This window comes from Gobio gobio, assembly GCF_949357685.1.
Source record: "Gobio gobio genome assembly, chromosome: 7".
NCBI classification, from domain to species: domain Eukaryota; kingdom Metazoa; phylum Chordata; class Actinopteri; order Cypriniformes; family Gobionidae; genus Gobio; species Gobio gobio.
In genome coordinates, this window is record NC_137103.1 from 30,496,351 (window position 1) to 30,515,146 (window position 18,796).

At 36.4% G+C, this 18,796-nt stretch overlaps 3 protein-coding genes across 5 annotated transcripts in view; 1 reads left to right on the forward strand and 2 right to left on the reverse strand.

Moving 5' to 3' along the window:
• The window catches only part of lmo7a (LIM domain 7a), a 51,168-nt gene extending 46,201 nt beyond the window's left edge, over window positions 1-4,967 (reverse strand). For both annotated transcript variants that reach the window (XM_079822392.1, XM_079822391.1), the window contains exon 1: window positions 4,639-4,967. In XM_079822392.1, the coding sequence (XP_079678518.1) occupies window positions 4,639-4,707 (69 nt within the window). In that variant the 5' untranslated portion in view covers window positions 4,708-4,967. The remainder of the gene's footprint in view (window positions 1-4,638) is intronic.
• Window positions 4,968-6,114: 1,147 nt separating this feature from the next.
• uchl3 (ubiquitin carboxyl-terminal esterase L3 (ubiquitin thiolesterase)) lies at window positions 6,115-13,070 on the reverse strand (the record flags this gene model as incomplete). Of its 2 annotated transcripts, XM_079822395.1 has the most annotated exons (9): window positions 6,115-6,561; window positions 6,700-6,758; window positions 6,898-6,973; window positions 9,045-9,092; window positions 9,236-9,321; window positions 9,420-9,576; window positions 12,325-12,453; window positions 12,796-12,807; window positions 12,962-13,003. In XM_079822395.1, the coding sequence occupies 9 exons, from the start codon at window positions 13,001-13,003 to the stop codon at window positions 6,478-6,480; spliced, it is 693 nt and encodes a 230-aa protein (XP_079678521.1). In that variant the 3' UTR covers window positions 6,115-6,477. The 2 variants fall into 2 exon arrangements, with proteins under 2 accessions (XP_079678521.1, XP_079678520.1); XM_079822394.1 differs by having other exon boundaries at window positions 12,325-13,070.
• Window positions 13,071-13,549: 479 nt separating this feature from the next.
• On the forward strand, window positions 13,550-18,785 carry sgo2 (shugoshin 2). The gene is made up of 8 exons (XM_079822393.1): window positions 13,550-13,740; window positions 13,823-13,924; window positions 14,030-14,205; window positions 14,792-14,869; window positions 15,074-15,113; window positions 15,303-17,285; window positions 17,421-17,526; window positions 17,648-18,785. Exons 1-8 carry the CDS (start codon window positions 13,674-13,676, stop codon window positions 17,736-17,738), a joined length of 2,643 nt encoding a protein of 880 aa, XP_079678519.1. The 5' UTR covers window positions 13,550-13,673; the 3' UTR covers window positions 17,739-18,785.
• The last annotated feature ends 11 nt before the right edge of the window (window positions 18,786-18,796 follow it).

Sequence of the window (18,796 nt, forward strand, 5' to 3'; positions counted from 1 at the left end):
AAAATATATGAAAATAAGCCTGGAGGAATCCAGTTAGTTAATGAATTGAAAGGCAAAAGTCTCATCAGTTTATATTTAAAATTTGACGAAGATATCATGAAAAATGGGGTTCCTGCATGCTTTTTTCTAAGAATATGTCCAGGTGCCAAGAAACCTACAGGAGACTTGATAACCTAATGTTATGAAGTGTACTGCAAGCTGTTTTAGCCATCATATATGATGCTTGAATGCTTTTTCAACTATAAAATAATAGGCAGAACCATAAGACTTTGTATTAGTGATTTATTTGTACAACAGAACTTATAAAAATATAATAAAAATGAAATATTAATAAAAAAGAGCTAAACTTCTTTGCAACTGAAAATACAACAAGTAATATAAGTATAATAACTATAAATATAACTAGTAATATAAATAACAATATAATATAAATATATAGCTATAAAAACACACACAATTTGCAAATGTAAAAAAAAAAACATTTACTGGCCTTTTACTGGCCGATTCAGGTCTACAACAGCAAGTGCAGATCTTGAAGAATCTGAAAGCTTTCTTCTCTTTTCTGCTGGTTGGCTGGTGCTTGGATGCCATAGCTCATCTGAAGACTCAACCTGATGCCTGTAGAATGGCAAGGAAAGGAAAGAGAATTAGCACTGCATGTCCTATTTCTGTATAGTTTGCCCATTCAATCAACAATCACACTGTCATCATTCACTCTAATTACAGGCCATCCCATGAACAATGAAACTGATGGGCAGTCGGTTAGACAGCATTCATATTGACGGCGGCCCATACATTCTCACACAGCCCAAGCATCAATCTAACGGCCAGCTATACAGTGAGCATTCATATTGACGGCGGCCCATACATTCGCACACAGTCCTACAATCAATATAATGGCCGGCTATACAGTGAGCATTCATATTGACGGCGGCCCATACATTCTCACACAGTCCTACAATCAATCTAATGGCCGGTGATACAGTGAGCATTCAACAATCACACAGATGGTCGGCCGTCCAGAACTTTTCTTTTTTCGTCAATTTGTTTTTTGTAGCATAGGGGAAAAAATGCATTTTATATATTATATATATATATATATATTTTTTTTCTGTGTGTGCTAGAAAAAATGCTAAATATCAGTATATATATAATCTATACTGGTATATTGTAATTTTTCTAGCACACAGGAAAAACATAAAATAAATACAGTCTCAATATATATATATATATATATATATATATATATATATATATATATATATATATATATATATATATATATATATATATATAAACAATTACATGTGTTATATATATATATATGTTTTATTTACACACACATGGGGAAAAATTATTTATACTTTTTCCCCATGTGTGCTAGGAAAAATGCAAAATATCAGCATATGTATAATGCATACTGGTATATTGCATTTTTTCTAGCACACAGAAACAATAAAATAAATACATTCTCACACACATTCTCAATATACATAAACAACTACACATAGCAACTCACCGGTATGTTATTGGATCAAGTTCTCTGTCAACAAGCACCGTCATCGCTGTCTTGACTCTCCTCAATGGTTTTCCACATAGCTGCTTCGAGTGAGCTCAAATAAAGCATCTTCAGCACAATAAAAACTTCTTTTGACGATCCATTGGATAATAAATTCCGTCCAGTTAGTAAGATTAGCAAACAGTTACTACAAAGAGACCTCAGTTTGTTTACTAGCCCGTTAGCTTTTAGCTGTCAAATGGGGGGGTGTCAGAATCGGAGCATCTCGTGGGAGATAGCGCCACATTGGCACATTCAAATGAATAAATATTCACGCCCATGTGACAAATACACACATGAGAGGTCTCGTTGGAATCGTGTGCTCATTGGCTACATTTTCTGTCAGTCATGACGATTCAATGCTTTTATTGGCTCCAGATAAACAGACAATATCATTGGATGAGCACATCATGACATCAGCCAAAACGAGTACAATGGTTGGATATTTTTGACTATATCGCGGCTATCTTTGCATGTTTTTGAGTGGGGTTAGTTGTAGAATGTTCGTAACATTCTAAGCTTTAAACCCATGCCACTTTATGCTACCGGGAGACTGTTTTTGGTGCATTATTTTATTGCATAACAGTCTAGTATGATACTCCGCTCCGCAGAAATGCGATGTAAACAAAGGATTAACCATCAATATTACACCATTATGGTTTCGTTGGATTAAAAATGCTCTATGGGATGTTATTCAGTGGACCCTCACCTTTCCATTCATTCTGGAATTGTTTGCAGTGGATGCGTGTGTGGCTCGTAATTAGGACACAAAAGGTATGTGCTCTGTTTTTATTTATAAAATCGTTGATGTGTATTGCTTACATTGATGCAAAAATACAGCCGTTATAAGCTTTTCACTGAAAAACAGTGGTCTGTCCTCAATGCTTGAGGGTTAGACCTTTAGAATGATATATAGTTTGTCAAGATTAATGATGTTTTTTTACGTTAAATCTATTAACAAACATTACACTCGTGCTAAAAATAGCGCCTCAACCCGTGCACGCGCTCATGAACTTTAAGGAGTTTTAAACTGTCTCAGCACCCATTCTACCACCTAAAAATCTACTCCAAAAAAGGAGGATTTATTTGTCCTTCGAGCTCACACACTCATTTAAATAGCAGGTTTTGATGATGCAAGACATTATTTTTATTCAGCTGCACTTTTGCACACAGCTACTGTTCATTCACGAAGGAGCAATGAGGCATTCCAAGTTGTTTGGACACACGGAATGCTGCACATCGTTAATTGTGCCAAAGTGCTTTAATCCCTTTGCCCAAACAAAGTCTGCTGAACGAGATGGAATATTGGGAGAAAATGCTCAACAAAACATCTCTACGGGGTCATTTTAGGCTAAAAAGAACAATCAAGTATAACTAATATGTTTCATTCTATAAGAATTCAAATCTATAAACTTTTATTTCAAAAAATGTACTTTACATGTATAACATCACATTTTTAACAAAAAAAATCTTTCTATGTATTTAATATTTCAACACAATAAAGATTTAGCCACAGTGGCTAATGGCAACTTTCTACACTTAGATATAATTCAGAAGGGTGGCTAATTTTAGGTTTGACTTTAACAAGCTGTGAACTACCCTGGAGAAAAAACAGGAATGTCACTACCCACAGACCGGGTGCAAGAATGAGCACATGTGACAAACTCCAGATCGTTCAGCTGACTATAACCCTTACACACTCACACACTCAGACTCCAGCACTGCTCAGTGCGCCCTCACGCCTGACAACCCGTTAGTCATTCAGATTGGACGCTATGCGACACATCACCTTCCTCTGCAGGGGAGCAATCAGCTTGGGGCTGAAACTGCCCTGCCAAGGTCCACTGCCTGTGACAATGAACCAGTGTGCATGTGTGAGAGACTGATGTCACACTGAAAGCATTTAGATTCACCCCTCATGAATTAAGAACAATATTTGTTCAGTTACAGCCAGTGCTTTGGCCCTGCCATCTCCCGCTGAGAAGGGAATTCACAAGGATAGTTAAGTCCTAATCATTTGTGCCCTACACTAAGAGGGTTCCAGAGGGTTTGGAGAAATAAACCCAGTAAACCGTGTGAAAATTGTTGCAGGACTACTTGTTTTTCCACCATCTGTGAGCTTGGCGAAAAAAGAAAATAGCGATTTTTTAAGCACTTTAAGTGAGTTATCCCAAAAATGAAACAACTGTCATGATTTATACTCACTCTCATGATGTTCCAAACCTGTACGACTTACTTTCTTTTGTGGAACATATTTTGGGAAATGTTTCACTGTTTTATGTCCCATGGAGGTCAATGGTTACCAACATTCTTCAAAATATCTTCTTTTGTGTAACAAAGCAAGTCGTACAGGTTTGGAATGACATAACGGTGATTAAATGAGGACTTGATTTACATTTTTGGGTGAACTATCCCTTGTGAAATTACAAAAATGCATTGTCGTGTCCACTTAAATCACATAACCAAAATTTGTTAGTTGTGGACAGGAAGATAATTAATAAATATAACATATTTGTAAACATGTATAAATAAAAATAGTTTGTCTAAAAAATTATATTTATAGGCTACATTTTTAGATTAAATAATGTAATAAATAATCAAAACCAAAGAGTATCTTTGTTTTGTCATTTGACCGTGAAATGAAATGTCTAGGGGTACTAGAAATGTTGGGTTTGTTAAATGTTAAATAATTCGTATAAAATAAACAGTGATGCATTAAAGTGATAGTTCACCAGAAAATGTTAATTCTGTCCTCATTTAGCTAATCACCCTGAGTTTGGTATTTAAGTAATTAAGAACAGACAATTATCTAACCACAAGATGAACAGACAGTATACCTATTCACCATCAACACGTTTTTGGAGATATGTTTTATTGCATGCAACACCAAATGCTATTTTTTGTCAGCTTTTATAAATTATTATCACGGTTAAGACGAATTCAACAGGTCTGTCTGGGCATAGGCTAAATGAATAGAGTGCTTTCTCTTTTTAGTTTCCTCATATTTTGGCAATATCAAGAGTCATTTCCCTGAACTATTTTTAAATGAGAGCATGTGTTAATGTGAGAACAGTTCTTACCTCAATCCATCTCTGTGCTTCTGAGTAAGCAGCCTCATAACCTACAGCAGACTGCGGTCGCCACTCCATCACCGGTCGCGCGCACAGTCAAGACGCGAGCGACCTGTTTACCGCGTCGCGAGAATATTTTTAAGACTACCTGCTTTCTTTAAAAAAAGGGGGAAAAAAGTCATCCGGTGAAACGCTTTTCTTATGCGAATACCACTATCAAACCTTTCACTCTGTCGAAAGTTAACGATCAACGCTGTTATAACAGCCGTAAAGGACGCAGGGTAAACTCTTAAATCTCCTCGTTCTTTTACCAACTCCAGAGAAACTTTGTGTTGTGTACTTTATACGCCCCCTAGTGCGTCAGGATACACACCTAAACTACTGCCAGATTACGTTACAGGTGCCGAAGGATAAAACCCCACTGAAAATGTCTAAGATTTCGTTAAACACACATTTACAAGTACAGAGTACAAACAGCTAAGGATCAGAAGTGCACAGCAATTAAAATGGTACATTGAATTTGATTGTAATTAAAGCAAACGGTGGCGACTTTTAATAAGTTTTGATTTTATATTTATTTTTAGGCTAATTGAAATAGGCTAAGCTAAAAGTAGGCTATTTCATCATTTTATTTTTTTAGACTGCAATTACTAGTTCATGCAAATAAGGGATGGGTTTCAGTCAGCTAGTCACTAAGGCTAAATTATAATTAAACCAATAACGAAATTATTTTTTATTACGTGAGAAGACCTTCCAGGAACACTGAACCAATCAACCTATCAGCATTAATTTTGTAATAACCATCTGACCGTATATTATCTGCTTGTAACGGCATTAATTAAACACGTTAAAAAATCATATAAAATTAAGTGATGCATTCCAGAGATAGTACCACAAAATGTAAATTCTGTCCTCATTTAGCTCATCACCCTCAGCGTTTTGTATTTATGTAAATAAGAACAGACAATTATCTATCCATAACATAAACAGACACTAATGATAGTACCTATTCGCCATCAACAAGTTTTTGGAGATACTTTTTAATTGCATGCAACACCACATGCTATTTTTGGTTCTATCACAGCTTTTATAAATTCTTATCACTGATAAAGACGAATTCAATTGGCTGGGCATAATTCAGCACAAGTAAATTAATAGATTCATTGCTTTGTCTTTTTAGTTTAACAATTAAATGTTACATTAAAATATAAATCTGAATCAATTATTTATTTTTTAAGAAAAAATTGCCGTTTTGCCGTTTTAACACAAGATAGAAATGCATCATTGCTCAAGTTTTCAGGGAGTGAACTGTACGGCAATGAGGTCAATATGAGATGAAAACATTGGACTTTGTTTTAGTCTTGATGTATTTTGTTGTTGCTGTATTCTTTAGAAAAACTGTATTTAGGATGTAATTAAACATTGGCATTAGTGTAACACTTCTGTGAGAACAGTACATTTTTTAGTCAAAACATGACAAGTGTACATATTTATCATGAGAACTTTTATTTTAAATGGCTTTTCTGGCAGAAAAACAACCCCATTAGGTCAATTAGTATCTTTAACACAGAGAATACATTTCATATCATTTTGGAGAAATGAACACAAAAGTATTTCAGGCAGAGTGTCAACATTCAGATACAAAATTATTATTTTTTTATGTGCATGTACATTTTTTGATATTGTCTAATTCTAATTTGCTTCTCATTTGCCTTGTGGTCAATACTTTCAACAAACTTTGATTTTAATCAGTCAAAATTGAACCTATACTGTATAAATGCAAAAGGTTTAAAGTATTCAGCACTTCCGAATGATTGGCAGTTTTTCTTTCAAGTAAAATAAGAACATTTATGCTTTGGAAAGAGCCACCACAGTGAAGCGGAGCTCCTGGGGATCACGTGCCATGAACTTCTTGCAGACCTCTGCAGAATCCTGCAGATCAGGCAAAAACATATGGGCAAATGCATAAACCCTAGGTACCAAACTGTTTAAACAATGTCTACATACAAATATACAACCTTGTCAGAGAGAGTCTATACATCTATAGAAAATAAATAAGAAACATCACACCTCAAGAAATGTGTCCTCTGTGGTTTTCCCATGAACAATTGGAAAAGGTTTACGTCCATCTGAAACACATGAACAAAACATTAAACACCTGTAATAATTATGTACAAAAATATGTATATTTCTTTAAATAGGTGTTGATACTGTTAATCTTTAAATTTGTTTGCAGAACTAACATCTAAAAGAAAAATGACAACCTACCCAGTTCATATAAATGTCCCTCAACATTCACAAAGGCAATAAAATGCAAATCCACTTTTTCATCTAAACTTGGAGCCTATAAAAGTGGAGCAGAACAAATAAGTAAGCAAGCAGGTTAGACACTGAAGTAGCATGTGATACCAGATAAAAGATCCAACACAAAGAGAACGCTAAAGGCCTCAGGGTAAGAGAAAACAAGGTCATTAATAAAGAAATTAAGAAAAGCCATCTCAGTCCTTAAAAAAAAAAAAAAAAAAAAGTAAAATCAGATTGGAAGGGGTCTTAAAGGTTATACTGTAGGTAGATGTGACTTAGGATAGATCGTGTTAGATTATAAAATGTATTATGACAAACATTTCAAATCAGCATGAAACAGAAGTTACGATAGTCTTTTTTTCCTCATACCATGACATGAAGTGAAAAGACTTTTTAAATAAGAAAAAAATTTGGACGAGACTTGATTTTGTCCAATGGGAATTGACTGGATCTTTGTTTTTTGCTTACTGCTGCAATCTCATGTGAGTGACAGGTTGCTGGAGGGGAGGGATTCTGGAGTGCTGCAGGGGTGACATTTTTGAAGGCCAAATCCCGGAAACGAGTTTTAGAACTTTAAACATTTTAGCACTTCCGGGTTTCCTTTTTAAAAAATGGGATTTTGGTTAAAAGCCTGAAATAACATCTATGGTGAACACAAGCGCAAGATAATTTTCACATTTTATTCTACGACATAAAACACTTTTAATACTCCACTCAATGGGACTACAGACGATCTCTGGGACATTAAACGTCATAACACTGAACAGGTAAACTCATCTACGCACTAGTCTGCTTTCACAGCATTGCTGTGTTTATAATCGCACTCTTGCAATCTATTCTAACTCACACTTTCAGGGAAAATGTTTTAATAACGTCTGAAAGAGTTGTCAGAAGCTTGGTGGTGGTGGCGACATGTGACGGTGTTGTAGTTTGTTCATGCATTAATGAGCCATATTGTTATACGTTTCTGGCGACTGCATTTAGGCTTCAAAAATCTTAAAAGTTGTGTTCATTGGTGGACAAAATGTGTAAATATCAAACTTTCGCGATAATTCAAAAGCTTATGGAAAAATCCTTTCGGGTTTTTGTCGAGGGAACCAGTGTGATGCTAACTTCTGAGTTGGCCTACAAAAGTACGTCATCACTGCAGCACTCTACTGTCCCACCCTCGAGCCAGTGGGGAAGTTGTTTTGATTTAAGATTAGAGAGCACATGAATTTTAAAGAATAAATGGATAAATAATTTACAATATTCCATGACATTTTTTTTTTACAATTGTCTATTTTGATTCCGGGGTGACTTTTAAATAAAATGTGTATATCAAACAACCCAGTGTTTTGTTAAAGCTGCACTATGTAACTTTTCCATCCACTAGAGGTCGCCTATTCAAAACAAAGGCGTAGTTTGATGACGCCACGTTTGAGCGCAGAATCTTGAAAAATGTGGTCTTCACCTCACAGCCGGTGGAAAAGAATCGGGATAGGACTCGGGCAGAAATCATGTTCATGGATGCGATTATTATGGTTACTGTAGTTTGAAGAGTGTTACAAGAGTGTTGTGGAGCTGAGCAAGGCTGCTGGAGCGATTGTTAATAAGAAGAGTGGAACACATGCCTCGCGAGCAGCGGGACTGTTATTACGGCATAGTCTCCGGCGGGACTTTTATTATGCCACAGTCGCCGGCGCCACTTCCGCTTTTCCGGTCATGAGTATATCTGAGTGTGTTGAAAATTGTTATGATGTTACTCTATGCGTTCGCTTGGCGGCTGCTATGACACTTGTTGCACACTGCAATAAGATCAAAGCGTTTCTGCATTGTAAGTACTCAACTGAACAAAATATATAACACTGGCCTAGTGGTTTTTGGATATTTTACTGAAAAAATGTTACATAGTGCACCTTTAATATATGGGTCCAGAATTAATTATACAAAAAAATGAGGCTTGGCCTCTTAGTCTGTTAGTCTGAAACAAGGACTAACACTTCCATATTTCCAATATGGTCCGCATCTCAAAATGTCTGCAACTTCAACAAAAGAAAAACCTAACATGGAACATTCAGCAATACCAATACTTGGTATTGTTTTGTATACTGTATTTAGCAAATACCAACCTCTGTTTGTCCTTCCTGAGCGCTTGACTCATGTGTTACTCGAATACTCTGAAATCATAAAAATATCAGGATTATAGGTTTGGTTAATTCCTTCAGAGGTTTGCTGAAAAAAGTCATAAGGATTTTAAACTTCCAAAAACAGTTAGTTCCAATTGCAGGCTGCTGCACTAAAATACACAATATTTTATCACCTCATCTTTTTCAAGGAAAGCTGCCTTTTCTTCTGGGCTCATCTTTGTAGACTGCAGTAAAAATGCCTTAAGCGGTGAATTGGGCTCTGTAAAAGAACATACCACAAACAAATATATTACATACAAATTAACTGACTAATATAATTTTCAAAAATCATTCAAAATGAGCAACACTGATACTTGCCAAACTCCAGGTGCCTTTGATTGTTTGCCACAGCATGAATCAGCCCTATTGTACCACAAGCATTGCCAATGGTTTGTTTCATGAAGTACGCATCCGAGGACACCTCTTGTCCTTGTGCCTTAATTTTTGTCTCCTCCTCCTGTCTAAAGGTTTCATACTAGATTGAGGAAAATAATTAGATTACTAAAAATAAATCTACAGTAAATATCATGCATTGTATAAAATAATAATTAAAAAAGAAAGACGAAGACACTTCATTCTACTGACTCTATTCATACGTGAGTGACATTGGTTTTGCTATTTCACAGAACCAAGGTATGCTGTTGTTGTAATGTTAGCTGTAGTAACAGGACAGTTTTGAGTGTCATTGTTTGTCTGAAGCTGGTGTGCTGCTGGCGACTAACAACCAACTCTTGCTTGTATATATCCTTCAGTACTTTATGTTCATTTTTTGTTCTTCCTTCTCGTTCATTCGTCATCTTTGCTTATTTTTTGTGAAGATTTAGTTTGCTTCACTTCAGATATGATAAAGAGACATACACTCTTGCATTGTTTATTTGTGCATTTTGGGGGCGGAACATGAAGGGAAGGGTGTGTTTGTTTGGGTTAATTTCAAACATCAGTCAAAAGAGTGTTCCCCAGAAATCACTGACTGTACCAGTTGTCTTATTTCTTCATTTACTGCCTCTGTAACTTGTTAGATACAGATAGTAATGTTAATTTACGTTTGTGCATGTTTGTATGAGAGCCCAGGTTTGCATAACAAATACAATTTGTCACATGCTTTGTCATGCTGAAACCGAACTGCCCTAGTCACTAACACTAATTACATAACCACAAAGATTATTGGCAGATTATCGCTTTAAACCATCAGAAAAAGTGCTCAAATCATCATGAATATCATTAGACAATTTAGTGCAGCAAATTCAGTTATTTTGTTTATTTTGTGTCATGATAAAGAGAAAAAATTACCACAAAATCATGATGATACTGCTCTGTTACATTTTATGCAGGTCAAATCTTAAGCAAATTCATATATATTTATCATGTATAATAAAATATCATTTATTGTTACTACTGTAAATCTATATATTAAATTAGTATTGGACCTCGTCCAATGCATTCAGAATATTTGCTTTTTTTATATAATAATGTTTCTTTATTTTTTTTAAATATATTTTTATATTAACATATTCTAATGACAAAAATGTATTCTTTTATTTATCAAAATAAACAGAAAATAGTACAAACTTTGCTAAAGTGATTGTTTTGAACAAGTATTAACTTAAAACATTATTTAAAAAAAACATTATTATAGCTAATATATTTGTATTAATACTGTGTGCCTTATCCTCCCATGCTGGTGAGCCTCCAGCATGGGGGGCACACCTTGCCACCTCATTCATTTATAAGATTTTTGAACAACTATGTTATGATATATTTTCACACAAAATCTGTTACTCCATAAATGTCTTTTTTTCCTGCAATCATACACTATGGGAGCAGTGAAAAGCAAATTTTTCTTAAGGTGTGCTTTAGCACCGTTGTACAATATCAGGCATAACATTATGACCACTGACAGGTGAAGTCAATAACACTGATTATCTCTTCATCACAGCACCTGTTAGAGGGTGGGAAATATTAGGCAGCAAGTGAACATTGTCCACGAAGTTGATGTGTCAGAAGTAGGAAAAATAGGCAAGTGTAAGGATTTGAGTGAGTTTATCAAGAGACAAATTGTGATGGCTAGACGACTGGGTCAAAACAGCAAAAATTCAGCTCTTGTGGTGTGTTCCCAGTCTGCAGTGGTCAGTATCTATCAAAAGTGGTCCAAGGGAGGAGCAGTGGTGAACTGGTAACAGGGTCATGGCCAGCCAAAGGCTCATTGATGCACGTGGGGAAGCGAAGGCTGGCCCGTGTGTTGCGATCAAACAGACGAGCTACTGTAGCTAAAATTGCTTGAAAGGTGTCAGAATACACAGTGCATCGCAGTTTGTTGCGTATGGGGCTGCATAGCTGCAGACCAGTCAGGGTGCCCATGCTGACCCCTGCCCAGAAAGTGACAGTGGGCACGTGAGCATCAGAACTGGACCACGGAGCAATGGAAGAAGGTGGCCTTGTCTGATAAATCACATTTTCTTTTACATCACGTGGATGGCCAGATGCGTGTGCGTCGCTTACCTGGGAAACACATGGCATGGGGAAGCCGGCGGAAGCAGTGTGATGCTTTGGGCAATGTTCTGCTGGGAAACCTTGGGTCCAGCCATCCATGTGGATGTTACTTTGACACGTAGGCCTACCATCTACCTAAGCATTGTTGCAGACCACCTTTCATGGAAACAGTATTCCCTGGTGGCTGTGGCCTCTTTCAGCAGGATAATGCGCCCTGCCACAAAGCAAAAATGGTTCAGGAATGGTTTGAGGAGCACAATGAGTTTGAGGTGTTGACTTGGCCTCCAAATTTTCCAGATCTCAATCCAATCGAGCATCTGTGGGATGTGCTAAACAAACAAGTCGGATCCATGGTGGCGTCACCTCGCAACATACAGGACTTAAAGGACCTGCTGCTAACATCTTGGTGTCAGATACCACAACACACCTTCAGGGGTCTAGTAGAGTCTATGCCTTGACAGGTCAGGGCTGTTTTGGCAGCAAAAGGGGGACCAACACAATATTAGTAATGTCATATTGTTATGCCTATGTATATGTGTGTATATATATATATATATATATATATATATATATATATATATATATATATATATATATATATATAGGTACAGAGTTGATGCCAGCAACAACCATATCCAGTTTCACCTCCACCATATACAAACAGACAACCAACTATAAATACAGAGCTTGTTTACGGACATGGAGTCTATATGAGTGTAAAGTGCAGTCATACCTTCTCTGTTATAGGGAAGAGCAAGAGTACAGCACACACAGGCCTTGGCACCAAACTGAGAACTTCAGGTTCCAGACCGTACACATCCCCAAACTGCCAGGTGGGTACCAAGCCAAGCTGCCGTAAAAACTTAACAAAGGTATAACACAACACATAGATTAAATACAAATCATATAAAACTATTAAATGGGTTAGAAGTCTATGAACATACATAGACACCAAAGGGCCTACAGCACGATCCAAAAATATTTCTACAAACATATGAATAATAAACTAATGTGGAATACATTTTACATTAGTACAAATGCAATAAAGATACAAACAATATATCAAGCGCAGTATTGCTGAAAAACATAAATCAAAGTTGATGTTATTAGCTTTATCACAAGCGTGCTTTAATAAACCTGACTCATTCATTTGGCACAAGTTTTGAATCCTAGACACACCCAGATAGTCGAGACATCTACTCACTTGGTTCATAACCTGAAAAGCAGACACAGAACACAAAACAGTATCATATAAAATCTGATGTCAAAGACATGAGCTGCAGCTTTTCGTTCCTGCTAAAATAAACCCATGATATAAAAATTAAATGAACGGCGAAGGATCCTGAGATCGTTCGGGGAGATTTTCATACCTCTGGGTTAGCTTCCAGTGGTAACCAGCGCTGGCCCTCCATCTCAGATTAAGCACCGTCTAATATCCTAAATAAAAAAGATGATATTGCCACCACGAGCAATGGTGTGGACGCTTTGACAGCTGAGGAGGAAGTTCAATGAATATGTGCGCGCGCACGTGTGTGAATTCAGCGACTGGACTAAAGTCTCACGCGGAAATGCAGGCTTAAATTACAAATTAAAAGTCATCACTTGATCAGCGTTCCTAAAAAAAAAGATCTTTTATATTAATGGCAGCGTGCTTTTATGCGGCATCATTCGTGTTGTAGTGTCACGAAGATATTTAATTGTCTCACCACGCTTACATGCACATCAGTTTTCTATTAAAGTCGATATTGTGGTTAAGGCTTTATTCTGAAATCTTTTCTTTTTGTGCGTTGTAATTATTTTATCCTTTATTTGCCTCTTATTATTCTTTCATAAAGTTACTCAAGTTTTATTATTAGTGATATTATGACTTTTTCCAGGTCCGTCAAAAGTTGTTTCGCGATGTGACGTTGAAGGCTGTCACGTTACAGATTTAGTCCAGTGGGTGGCAGTACTCAGTTGATTTTATCCGCGAGCGAACTAGCGAAGAAGAATTTTAAGATTCCGCGGCAATGTTTGGTTTTAAATTTGTATTAACCGATTTAACTTGAATGCGCAGTAGCGTAATTTGTTATCCGAATAGAAATGTATTATAACAAGCATAAAGATATACCTCACCAAGCCTCGAGTTTGTCGTCTTCTTTTATTGCTGGTGAGTAGTCAAAATATCGCATCATATTCTTAACGGCTGAGTTTATTCCGACATTTTATAATCATTCATGTCTTTTCTACAGCCGCCAATGATAAAACGCTGATAATGTCGTCTAAGGAAAACATACGACTGGGCAAACAGACGGCGTCTGTATACGCAGCCAAGATAAAGACCAAAATACACAGTAAGAAATGTCAAGTCTGCAGTGCTTGTGATCTTATAAGTTATAAGTCACCGATGACATGACAACAACTTTTATTATGACAATAACGATAATAATAATTTTCAGATACCTCATCATTCTTCAAGCTCTCTTTGAAAAGCAACAACAAGGCTCTGGCCCTGGCTCTGGTTGCTCAGAAGAAGAAGAGCAGAGAGCTGGAGGAAGAGGTGGTGCGGCTGAGGAAAGATGCGCAGACCACTAATTTTGATCTTGCTTATCAGCGTCATAAAAACAAACAATTGGTGAGTGAATTCTGGTTATATGGAATTTATTTGTTTTGGCGCGACAAAGGTATGTTGTAAGTGACTTTCTAAAGTTATGTGCTTCGTATTAAAGGGATAGTTCGCCCAAAAATGAAAATTCTGTCATCATTTGCTCACCGTCGAGTTGTTCCAAACCTGTATGAGTTTCTTTGTAACACAAAAGAAGATATTTTGAAGAATGTTTGTAACCAAGCAGATAGAGCAACCATTGACTACTATAGTATTTTTTCCCTACTATGGTAGTCAATGGTTGCTCTACCTGCTTGGTTAAAAACATTCTTCATAATATCTTCTTTTGTGTTCAGCAGAACAAAGAAACTCATACAGGTTTGGAACAACTTGAGGGTGAGTAAATGATGACACAGTTTTCATTTTTGGGTGAACGATCCCTTTATCTTCAGCCGTGGTTCCCTAACTTGTATACTGTACAAACAAAATCACTCTTATTGACAATGAAATCATTCATTATGCATATTGAGCATACTGTACTATAAAGAACATGTATACTTTATTTATTTATACACACAATAGATGTAGTTAATATAGTTTTTCTTTCTTTCTCTAGTTTTCCATTATACGAGAGTTTTATGATTCTTCCCTTAACTGGATGACGAAGGCTGTTGACATTTTTTCTAATGATGAGGTAAGCCGTCAATATACTTTTCTAATAACTAAATTATATGGCTATTTTTCTTGCTGTTAATAATCAGAAAAATAAGACTTCAGCCACGCTTTGTTGATTGTTCCCAAATAGATAATTATTAAACAGTCCCAAAATTATAATTTATTTAATTATTGTTCATTTAGTAATAACATTAATCATTATTATTAATATAACTTTTTAAAGGTTCCAGACTGTATGGACACTGAGCACAACACCAGTGAAGGTATGAGAACACAGTGTGAGCTGTTAATTGTATACAAGTTTCCATAATATTGTCAGTCAAGCTTAATTTTTGAAAATCTATTCAAAAGTTTGAATGATTGGCACGGTTAGAAATTAAGCTACTGTGAATTTTAAATGTATCTTGATTGCTGTTATTTAAATTTAAATGTACTATTTATTTATTTTTCAGACCAAATGTTTGAAATGGAAAAAGAGGTTGAGAGTTTGCCAGAGAGACTGCTGTGTCCACAGCAGGACCATGTCGAGTCTGAACCAGTGAATACAGCAATGGTTAAAGAAGCTGCAGCATGTGATGTCCTCAGCCAAGAGAGAAACAGTCCAGTGCAGCAAAACACCCTATATGACTCTGAAATGGAGGTGACTATTAATGACAATGCTGCTGAAATTGTAACAGTAGACACAAATGCAAAAAGAACCTCTAGAGTTACAGAAGAACATCAGGAAAAGAAGGATTTGTGTCTGCCAGGAGAAGGTAGTGAGACTGCAGAGGAACACTCACCAATTGAATTTAGTAGATCAGATTATAAATCAGCTTTGCCGAAAGAGTTGACCACTGTGACACAGCAGTGCTCTCCCACTGTTCAGAACGAGGTGGTGAATGGGCATGAAAAGGAATCAATAACTGCACGCAGGAAGACTCACGTTACCTCTCGTAGCACTAAAAGTAGCAGGCGCACAGGTAAACGGAAAGAACCAAACCCAGATCCAAGGAAAATGTACCATATCTCCCATGATCCTCCTAATGACATTTTTAATGATTGTTTCAGTGATCTTGAGCTTCAGAATTCTGAAATAAGCAATTCAATTTCTTTAGATGGAAATATTTCAAGTAAAGCTGCTAAAAACAAAGCAAAAGAGTCTAGAACGACTACCCAGGAACCCAGGAGAACACTTCTAGTTCTAGACGAGCTAAGACCTCAGAAGAGCAGGAGGACCCAAATCTCATCTCTTATGATGGATCACAGTTTATCATATATGCATGAAAATGTTGCTTCAGCTGGTACTGTATGCCAAGAAACTGCTGGTACTGATGTGCATGCAAGTGAGAGCGCAGTTCAAGTTGAAAAACATAAAAACAAAACTCTGGCACATCCACTTTTACAGTTTGAAAAATGCAACACACAAAAAAACAGAGGAACATTTGTGATACAGCCAAGACAATCATTCATCAAAAGGAATTCAATTTTGAATGAAACCAATATATTACACAATCCCAACAGTCCAGAAAGCTCACAGGAGGTAGCACCAGAAACCCAAATGACAGCTCAAGATATTGGTTTAGATACTATTGCACAACAGGACAAGGAGCCAAAGCATGTTTCTCATGAGATATTGAAGGAAAACGCCCATCAGCCAGAAAGTTCACATGATGTGCATATCAGCCTTGTACAGGAAACCACTGAAAATGCATCATCAGTTCCCGATAAAGCTAAGAAACACAGAAAAAAGGGGGAAAATAAAATAAAAAAATGGAATGCTGCAGGAAAAGTAACATCGAAAGCATTAACAAAGAAACAAAACAGTTGTGCTGTGAGTATGACTGAAAGGCAAGATGTTATCAATCTTCAAAATGGAGCAGGATACAGATCTTTGTCAAATACTTCACAACTACCTGGGATATCTCCTTGCTCAGAGGAGGTACTCAGGGATGAACATAATGGCAAAACCCCTGAAATGCTATGCTCTTCCTCTGTTGACAAGATTGATCAGGCTGACCATATCAACATGGATGCTCTTAACACAGATCTGGACCAAACCAACCAAGCTCATGGGAGCAGGTGCAGGAAAACGTACGTCATTTCGTCTTCTCATAAATCGCTAAGCAAAGGAATGGCTGAAAGTGGTGCTTCCAGCAGAACATCATCTTCTGAACATCACCTTCTCTCAAATGAAACGGATGATGTTTCACCTGTACTGAACTCGAGCATGTTTATCACGGAAACATTTAATGTGACTTCAGACCATTTTATTGAACACGCAAAAGACCTTCAGCTCACAGAGGAGAGGCCTCCATGGGAGACCATTGATGGTTACGTGCTCTCAGTCGAAAGCTCTCCCCACAGCCCTCAACCAGAGGCCTGCTCTCAGACTATGAACATTTACCAGGACCCGGACTCGGACTCGGACTCGGGCTTGAGGGACCAAGCTCCAGGTAAACCTTATACGTTAATCTAAATGCTTTGTCAGTGATTGTATTTTTAAAGGTAAAGCAAGTAATACATGCCACCCCCCATTTTTTAATATTACATATTTGTTTGTATTGTATACACTTTTATTCTGCAAACAGAAGATGGCAGGTTTATGAAGAGTCTAACAAATACAGACATTAACTCTTTGGGGAGAACACGAAGAAGAGCAGTGCCAGTCTCCTACAAGGAGCCAACTCTTAATTCGTGAGTCACACTTGAATAATATAATACAATGCAATAAAATAAAATATAATAAAATGTATTTCTTCCTTGATGCAGAATCTATTCATTTTGGATAACCTTTGTATTTTCTTTATTTTTGCAGCAAAATGAGACGTGGGGACAAATACTGTGACACAAAATTCTTAAACTCTCCAGTGTTCAAAGATAAAAGGAAGAAGAAACGGACTAAGTGATTTTCTCGTTGATTGATGTCAGTCTTTTATTTATTTTTTTCTTTCTGTTTTTCCTTTTGTTTGTTTTAATTATATTTTGTTTTTTAATTCAAATGTTTAATAGATTGATCTTAAAGTAAGCATTTTTAACAACCGCTGTTAGTTTACCTTCAGATCTCAGCGTAGTTTCATTCTTGTACATTTAGGACATTTTGTTTGAATTTTAAATATTTATTTTTAGAGTTAATAAAGAACCTGATCTATTTGCAGTTTATTATTAACTTGATTCTGCTTTCCAACCCAAAGTTTTGTTCATATTGCTCATATGGAAGTTATCTCTAATCTCTTTCCTAACAAATTTTATACATTGTATCTGTTATGTAACCGAGCACTGGCCGACAGTGTTAAAGTGATTAAAGGACTGAATGAATTATTTAGAGGACTGTTCACCGGAGACGACTACAATTCTGAGATCGAGTAGGAGTGTCTGTTCAACCAGTTTATACTGTCTGAAAGCAGATGGAAGCTTCTGATATAGTCATCTTATTGTGCTATCAGGAAGTGTTAGTATCAAAGTTTTAGGTAAGTTTTGGTGTTTTCTTAGTTTGCAATTTTTTTTTTAGTTTTTTCATGAAGGAGAATTTTCTGGTTGAATAGGTGATTTGCAGCAAGGCATAAGTGGATGCATTAGCCTGCATTAAAATGTAATTGCTTTATATTCATGGATTGTTCTTATTTCATCAGTAACTTTTTGGAGTATCCCAATTTTTTGTAAATGTTAGTCTTATCAGGTGCCTCAGGTAACCTAATACTTGTCTGTTAGATACCTTGTCAAATGTTCGTCTCACTTTTCCTGTTCATTGGAAGCCAACGTTTGCAGTTTGCTTCCTGTGTTTAGTGTTGCCCCTGGCAGAGGATTAAGTACTAGGCAAAGTTAAACTCATGGTGTGTGGGTTTTTTTATTTTACTTTTTCCTTTTAATTGTAATTTTCCTTGCAATTTTCATACTGTTATAAATTAATTTAAACAATTTTTCCAGACTGAATTTTAGAATAAAGACTTGATCAGAATTAAGTGTC

What these genes read in the sequence shown, in the direction of transcription:
- sgo2 (XM_079822393.1), top strand. Translation starts at nt 13,674, where the DNA reads ATGTATTATAACAAGCATAAAGATATACCTCACCAAGCCTCGAGTTTG. An exon ending in GATAAAGACCAAAATACACA is followed by an intron (nt 13,925 to 14,029) that starts GTAAGAAATGTC and finishes AATAATTTTCAG; the next exon opens with ATACCTCATCATTCTTCAAG. An exon ending in AAGGAGCCAACTCTTAATTC is followed by an intron (nt 17,527 to 17,647) that starts GTGAGTCACACT and finishes TTATTTTTGCAG; the next exon opens with CAAAATGAGACGTGGGGACA.